The 8,304-nt window shown below is 42.2% G+C and overlaps 1 protein-coding gene across 4 annotated transcripts; it reads left to right on the forward strand.

Moving 5' to 3' along the window:
* The first annotated feature begins 665 nt into the window (after positions 1–665).
* Positions 666–7,921, forward strand: LOC128209281 (uncharacterized). Of its 4 annotated transcripts, none has more exons than XM_052913243.1 (6): positions 666–969; positions 1,380–1,590; positions 5,134–5,293; positions 5,664–6,026; positions 6,447–6,597; positions 7,172–7,921. In XM_052913243.1, exons 3-6 carry the CDS (start codon positions 5,138–5,140, stop codon positions 7,537–7,539), a joined length of 1,038 nt encoding a protein of 345 aa, XP_052769203.1. In that variant the 5' UTR covers positions 666–969; positions 1,380–1,590; positions 5,134–5,137; the 3' UTR covers positions 7,540–7,921. The 4 variants fall into 4 exon arrangements, with proteins under 4 accessions (XP_052769203.1, XP_052769204.1, XP_052769202.1 ...); XM_052913244.1 differs by having other exon boundaries at positions 1,418–1,590; XM_052913242.1 differs by lacking the exons at positions 666–969; positions 1,380–1,590 and adding an exon at positions 1,875–2,015 and having other exon boundaries at positions 7,172–7,422; positions 7,456–7,921.
* The last annotated feature ends 383 nt before the right edge of the window (positions 7,922–8,304 follow it).

The raw sequence follows: 8,304 nt of genomic DNA on the forward strand, positions 1-8,304 counted from the left end.
TGTATAAAATATTATATATTTTTTCCATGTTTCCTTGCATTGACCTTTCCTCCATTTCGGTTAATTGATGCTCAATCGATTGCGCATGCCTACCTGAAGGTGAACATATGAGAATACGGATGTACGCAATGTAGCGGTGCGAGAAAACATGTGGCGGAGCGAAAATACGTCAACCAGATTATTACTTCGTATTTTCTCCTATTTATATATTTTCGCCCCGCCACTCGAGGTATTTTCGTATTGTCATATTGTCGTATTACGAAATGGCAGAAACAAGCCACCATACTTTAACGATTGATTTAACGCTTGATTTCCAGAAAGCCCTACAAATAAACAGTAACATATACATCGTTTGTAATTGACAGGTACTTACAATCTATAAAATATGTTACTAATACATGACAGTGACACACTAAACGATGCCTACACTCACGCGGGTGTGCCAGCATGTCGATATGAAAACCCATTGCAATCTGAAACGCGGGTAAGGTTACGAATGATCTCAAGTATTTCTATACAAAGAAAAGAAAATCTTGCCTACTTATGACAGATCCTGCTTTGCAGTATATTGTTATCACATTTATCAGCGTATCTATCGGACTTGGGCCTGCAATTGCCAATACTATGTAGTAATATATTATAAACCAGATAAATGCCAACGGCCCTTTGAACTTGATCGATCAGCTTGAAACAGAGTTGAACAAGCAGCTTTGTGAGCGCGGGTGAAATATTCACGATACCATGGAATAAATATCCGGAATCAATCAAAGAACAAAGCGGAACTGTTTGAGAATAAGCTATTGTATACAAGACTGCATACTAGTATTTGGGGAAAAAACAGTTTGTATGTGGCATAAAAAGAGCTGAAAAAATACACTCAAAGAGAAGTTAGCTTTGTCGTAGTTGGACAAGAGTACAAATATACAGAACGTGTTTTCATTGATGCCGCATTCTTTATACGCGTGTTCGGTGAGTACAACATCTTTCTAACTTGTCAACTTGAAATCTTTTTGTCGTCAAGTTTATACTGATTTCATGTGTAATTTCCTCAGGGCTAAATCTAACGAGTTGTATACTCTTCTTTTAAACGTTTGACTTGCATTTAAGGCCATTTAAAGCCATTTAAACCTTTTAAGTCATATTAGATATACAGATGATCATCATTAAAGTGTATCTAAAATCACAATTACTATAAATATGTACAATGGAAGACTAAATAGGGCATGACGTTTTTGCTGCAATTGGAATCGATTTTTCTTTCAAAAGGCGCATAAATATAAACATTGTTATAAACTGTTATCGACACAACTCTAGTGACATTGTGGTTATATGACAGCATGATAATGTGAATTATGAAGCATAGCAAAAATATTATCAAGGTGGTGATTTATGACGCGTTTATGACGGCCGTTGACAGGTGTTGAGGGTCGCCGTATACGGATCACAGTCCCCTAACACGGTCACTGCAGCCCAAGGCAGCTCCGCCCACTCTACACGAGATATTTCCGGTTACGTACAATCGCTCGGCTCCTTTTGGGTAGTCCGCTTCTTCCTCTGTTGTTTATTAAACTGACATCGGAACCTACTCAGGTATGATATTTATTCATCGAAGTATTATTGCAATCGGACATTGACACTTGCTGACCTCGATAATACGTCCACATGTTATTTTCCTTCGATCATGCTTTACTTTATAACGCTTTGAAGTACTAAAATGTTTTATGTAACACATTAACATAAAAGCTAATTGATAGTCGGGAACGTTATAATAAAGATATATGATATATATGCCTAGAGCGGTCGTTCATTGTTTGAGTAGTTTTTAATTAAACTAGGCCTGGCTGTGACGTCTTTTACAAGCAGCACAGTGTAGCATTGTTTTGTAACGTATAAAGGAACTTTGTGTTGTAAAACAAATAATTTAGAAGCGGGATATTACTTAATATAACGCGGTGGCACTATTTTAAAATGGCTGACGTAATCATGAAGGAACAGAAGCTTGGGAATGTTTTGAGGTACTTGTTGTTCTCTTCTGTTCTGCTGGGCCGTGTTATATTCTGCTCTGTCATGTTCTGCTCTGCTCTGTTCTGCCGTGCAGTACTGTGCTCTGCTTTGCTGTACTGTGTTCTGCTGTGGTGTGATTTGCTCTGATGTTCTGTTCTGCTCTGCTCTTTTCTGCTATGCTGTGTTGTGCTTTGCTGTGCTGTACTGTGTTCTGCTGTGCGGTGATATGCTCTGCTGTGCTGTGATTTGCTCTGCTATGCTGTATTATGCCCTGTTCTGTTCTGCTCTGCTCTATTTTGCGTTGCTGTACTGTGCTCTCCTTTGTGCTCTGCTTTGCTGTACTGTGTTCTGCTGTGCTGTGCTCTGTTATTCAATGTTCTGTTCTTCTCTGCACTTTTCTGCTATGCCGTGTTGTGCTTGGCTGTGCTGAATTGTGCTGTGCTGTGCTGTGATATTCACTGTTCTGTTCTGCTTTGATCTATTCTGCTGTGCTGTGTTGTTCTCTACTGTGCTGTACTGTGTTCTGCTTTTCTAATCTTTTCTCTGCTCTGCCCTGCTTTGTTATTTTCTGCTCTTCTCTATTCTGATGTACTGTGTTCAGCTGTGCTGTACTTTGTTCTGTTGTGTTGCACTGTGTTCTGCTGTTCTGTACTGTTTTCTGCTGTGTTGTGCTCTGCTCTGTTGTGATATGTTCTGTTGTGCTGTGATGTGTTCTGTTGTGCTGTGACGTGTTCTGCTGGACAGTACTGTGTTCTGCTGTGTGGTGCTCTGTTGTGCTCTACTGAGTTCTGCTGTGCTGTGATATGCTGTGCTGTGCTGTGTAATGCACTACTCTACTCTACTCTGTTCTGTTATGCTCATCTAAGCTCTGCTCTGCTCTGCTCTACTCTACTCTACTCTACTCTTTTATGCTCATGTATGCTCTCCTCTACTCTACTTTGTTCTGTTCTGCTCATCTCTGCTTGGCTCTACTTTGTTCTGCTCTGCTCTATTCTGCTGTGATGAACTGTCTCCTGCTGTACTGTGTCCTGCTGTGCTGTGATGTGCTCTGCTGTGCTGTGTTATGCTTTACTCTACTATTTTCTGTTCTGTTCATCTCTACTCTACTCTGTTCTGTTCTGCTCTACTCTACTCTACTCTACTCTGTTCTGTTATGTTCTGCTAAACTCTACTCTACTCTACCCCACCCTGTTCTGTTCTGCTCATCTCTGCTCTGCTCTGTTCTGTTCTGCTCATCTCTGCTCTGTTCTGTTCATCTCTGCTCTGCTCTGTTCTGTTATGCTCATCTATGCTCTATTCAACTCTTCTCTGTTCTATACTGCTCATCTCTGCTTTGCTTTACTCTGTTCTGCTCTGCTCTATTCTGCTGTGATGAACTGCCTCCTGCTGTACTGTGTTCTGCTGTGCTGTGCTGTGTTATGCTTTACTCTACTATGTTCTGTTCTGTTCATCTCTACTCTAATCTGTTCTGTTCTGCTCATCTCTGCTCTGCTCTACTCCGTTCTGCTCATCTCTGCTCTGCTCTGTGTTGTTCATCTCTGCTTTGCTCTACTCTGTTCTGCTCTACTCTATTCTGCTGTGATCAACTGTCTTCTGCTGTACTGTGTTCTGCTGTGCTCTGTTGTGCTTTGTTATGCTCTGCTTTGCTCTGCTCTACTCTGTTCTGCTCTGCTCTGCTCTATTCTGCTGTGATGAACTGTCTCCTGCTGTACTGTGTTCTGCTGTGCTGTGATGTGCTGTGTTGTGCTCTGTTATGCTTTACAGTACTATATTCTGTTCTGTTCATCTCTACTCTACTCTGTTCTGTTCTGCTCATCTCTGCTCTGCCCAACTCTGTTCTGTTCTGCTCATCTCTGCTCTGCTCTGTTCTGTGTTGCTCATCTCTGCTTTGCTCTACTACGTTCTGCTCTGCTCTATTCTGCTGTGATGAACTGTCTTCTGCTGTACTGTCTTCTGCTGTGCTCTGTTGTGCTGTGTTATGCTCTGCTTTGCTCTGCTCTACTCTGTTCTGCTCTGCTCTGCTCTACTCTGTTCTGCTCTGTTGTTTTCTGCTGTGATGTACTGTCTTCTGCTGTACTGTGTTCTGCTGTGCTCTGTTGTGGTGTGTTATGCTCTGCTCTGCTCTGCTCTACTCTGCTCTGCTTTGCTCTGCTCTACTCTGTTCTGCTCTGCTCTGCTCTACTCTGTTCTGCTCTGCTGTTTTCTGCTGTGATGTACTGTCTTCTGCTGTACTGTGTTCTGCTGTGCTCTGTTGTGCTGTGTTATGCTCTGCTCTGCTCTGCTCTACTCTGCTCTGCTTTGCTCTGCTCTACTCTGTTCTGCTCTGCTCTGCTCTGCTCTACTCTGTTCTGCTCTGCTGTTTTCTGCTGTGATGTACTGTTTTCTGCTGTACTGTGTTCTGCATGCTGTGCTGTGTTATGCTCTGTTCTGTTCTGTCCTGCTCTGCTTTGCTCTATTCTTCTGTACTGTACTGTGTTCTGCACTGATCATCTCTTCTCTGCTTTGTTGTTATACATGTGTACTGTTAAAAATTGTTTGACAAGAGTTAAATTTTACAATGGTTTCATAAATACGCACGTAAAAAGAATATTTAATAGACAGATGGACACTTCAGCAGAAAAAACCCGTTTTCATTTAGATATTGATCGATATAAAATCAAGGGTATGAACGTATTACATGAGATTCTGGCTATATTGTTGTTTTGTAAATTAATTTTCCATTTTTTCTGTTTGATTAGGTGTTATCAAGTGGCTTTGTTAAGTGTATTATTGGGATTTTCAATCACCCTCTATAGAAAAAAACCCATACGATATATCTTTTATATAAAAAGATATGCTATCATGATCGACTTGGTATACATACATGTATAAATCACAGTGTTAACATCAGTCGTACATTTTGATTAGTTGACTGACGCAGCAGCAGCAGCAGAAGCAGCAGCAGCAAAAATACTTTCAGCTTAACTGGGTCGAAATAGCAGTCGACTCCATTGCCTTGGAAGAAACGAGTACTGCACGTTGTCCACTTTAAGAGGCAAGGTGAAAGTACATTTGGTGTGGTTCGAACCCATGACCACGTAAAAGAGCGTTCGACACTGATCTAACCACTAGACGCCCCTTTGTTTTCAGGAGGATGAGCGGTGACCGGCTGAGCATCCAGCCGGTGTTGGGGGCCAGCGGCCGGAAGTTGAGCTACGGAGTTCTGGACACGGCTGAGAGTCTCATGGACAATATTGACGACCTGGCGGAAGTGCTAGACCAGCTTACAGAGAAATACGAGCATGCACAGGTTAGTCCGCCTCACTGGAATTGTCGCAACGTTTTAGCGGCATTTCTTCCTTTTTTCGATTAAACTTTTTAGTATAACATTGGCTTTAGCTTAGTTTTTGAAACTTTATATCTTCCTTTGTAATATATTGTATAAATTAATGTACATAATACATACATTCAAAGTGTGTTTGGGTGACCGCATTATCAAGAAATATGAATTCATACTTACCTAAAGAGAAGGTGCACGTGTATCTACCATTCTGCTTTATTGCTTTTTAGTTTTTTCACCTAAATGTTATATGTTAAACAGGCCGAAACATACTTTTACATATTCCAAAACTGCATACGTATTGTAATTTATGTTTATTGACATGCCGCATTCTTAACAGGAAACCCTTGAACAGAAAGCAGGTATTGAAGAAGAAGGAGAGGAGCAGACGGAGGAGGAGGGCCAGGAGCAGGAGCAGGAGCAGGAGCAGGGTATCGTCATCAAAGTGAACTGTGAGGCTACCACCCCGTCCCCCACTTTGTCCCCACAGAGGAGCCCCTCACACATCGTACCCAACGGCATTACGCGGAGGCACAGCGGGGACTTCAGGATGTTCCGGAAGCTAAAATCGTGTCTGGACTCCACACGCCACCTGATCTCAAGCCTTCGGCGGGAAAAGGGCCGTCTGATGAAACGGGAGCTAAGCGTTGAGTGCCGCATGTCCGAGATGGAGGACTACAAGAGTCACATCAAACAGGATTTGGTGAGTACAGGGGAAGAGGGTGGATCAAAGAGGGATTGGTTTGAACGTGGGAACAAGTGCTGCCTTACGAATTGTGAGCTAATTGGCGAGTACTGCATGTCCTTTAACTTCACAACGCTAGGTCGAGGCCGCTTGACCGCAAGTCCACTAGCTTCACGCCGCCAGCCCGCTAGGACGCAATGCCGCTTATAAATTACTTCATATGCATAACGAATTCGCTCGGTTCTAAAACTGTTTACAGTATTTAATCATTATTTATTTACGATTAAAATTCTCTGCATCGGAAACTCAAGATGACAACAGAATAATTGTGTTTCAGGTGCAAGTTATTGTTTACTTATGAACATAATTATATGGATAAATCTATTCATATAAGGTAACGTGTTTCAGACAAGAATTTACTAATAGTACGTGTTTCAGACGAGTTTGAACGACCTGGTGGACATGTTGACGGAGCGGATTTGCGAGCTGGAGCTGCGGCTGGCGGACGGCCAGGAAGAGGCGGAAGGCCTCACGGCAGAGAGAGACGCCCTCCAGGAGCGGCTGGACCGCACGGAGGCGCTATGCGCAGGTACAAACACCAGTCCACCGTCGAAGCTGCTCTAAGGCAGTTTAGGTCCGGGCCTGCACATAGTCATCGGAAAGCCTGTTATTTAAGTTTGGGGTATGCCGAAATTAAAATGTCCAGGAAAACCCGCAAACCTCTAGCGGGACATATGAACATATATTCTGGTGTTGCTAATCCCGAATGAGATTTAATTGAAAATAAATGAACTAATTATATATTGTTTTATATTGTTAACTGAATGGTGACTGACGAACATATTAGGTCACTGGGTGTTTGTGTGTGTGTGTATGTGTGTGTGTGTGTGTGCGCGCGCGCGTGTGTGTATGTGTGTGTGTGTTTCACAGAAAAATGTCGTCGAGGTTATTTCATAGTCTTTGGGGTCGTCGTCGGCGTTTGTACAAACTTCCAGTTTTAACTAAATAAACGTTATAACTATTCCGAATTTTTTTTATACATATAATTATATCAATGACAATACGCACACGCAAAGTCTATGACTCTATCAGTAATAAATGTTCTTCGAGTGTCTTGACAAACAAACAAACGAGCTTTGTAATTTTTTGCTGATCTTTTTCAGAGTTGAACGAAGACAATGACAGCCTGCGGGCGGAGAACGGCCGCCTCCACGATCGGCTGCGCCTCGGCAACCGGGAGCTGCAGTACGAGATCGAGGTCATCCAGGTGGAAAACGTAAAACTCAAGGAACTCGTGCGCGAGTTCTCAGAACTGGAAGAAAGTGAACCGGAAACTGCCATGTCGCCGGACGGGGATCTCGGCGTCGCGTCTTTAACGGATGGGTCTGAGGACCTGTGTAATAATAATGTTACGATGGAAACTGGACATGAGCAGAACAAAAGTAACAGTGCTGTGAAAGTTAATGGCAAGAAAACTGGCTACGCAAACGGACGGTCGACTATAAGTAGTGGCATCGTGATGACAGTTTAGTTCTCGACCCCGTTATTAAACAGTAATGACTGATTTCTTATCTCAACCTTGGGTTGTGTTTTGTGGACTGGTTTTGTAAACACGGCTGACTTTGATACGCCACGATTCAAAATCGGATTGACCTACAAAAGTTCGTGAAAGGAAAATGATCAATGTCTGGAGAAATGTTAAATAAAAAATCCATGAAGTTATGAGACCGACCATGACCGTTTCCTGTGAGGCCAGAATGTTTACCTAAGACATTAAATGTGACGTGTTTGTATTTAGTTTCATGTCATGTTGATCATACTGTTGGTTATGTTTATTTAACTATGTTTTGAGAAGGCTATCATTCATAATTTGTCATTCAATGTCTTTTCATTATAATAAAGTGTAACGCACTCATTGTTTTATGATTCATGGAACTGTTAACATGAACACTTATTGTACATATTTGCAACTCATAATAAGGCCAAACATAAGAATCCAAATCACTGGTTTGCAGTACCTCGAACCAGACTGTCTTATTGAGTCAAGAATGATAGTTTTATTATTTATGATCTTTTTGCTTACTCCAGAGGACTACAGTAATTGAGTCGGTTTTGTTGAATCTGTTGGGTCAGAAAGATGATTTTTAAGGGCGATGCTAGTCTTACATGCTTTACTGCGAGCATGTGTATTGTGTCATCTTCCACAGTATGGCCATGGTCGATAGTTGGATACCCGGGATTGATCAGCCACGGTATGGCCATGGTCGATAGTGGGATACCCGGGATCGATCAGCCA

This window comes from Mya arenaria, chromosome 11 (genome assembly GCF_026914265.1).
Source record: "Mya arenaria isolate MELC-2E11 chromosome 11, ASM2691426v1".
Classification (NCBI taxonomy): Eukaryota; Metazoa; Mollusca; class Bivalvia; order Myida; family Myidae; genus Mya; species Mya arenaria.

Bases quoted from the DNA above. Each gene is read 5' to 3' on its own strand.
- LOC128209281 (XM_052913240.1), top strand. From the start codon at position 1,969: ATGGCTGACGTAATCATGAAGGAACAGAAGCTTGGGAATGTTTTGAG. The intron at 2,016-5,133 runs GTACTTGTTGTT...CTTTGTTTTCAG, and splicing joins AAGCTTGGGAATGTTTTGAG to GAGGATGAGCGGTGACCGGC. The intron at 5,294-5,663 runs GTTAGTCCGCCT...CATTCTTAACAG, and splicing joins AGAAATACGAGCATGCACAG to GAAACCCTTGAACAGAAAGC.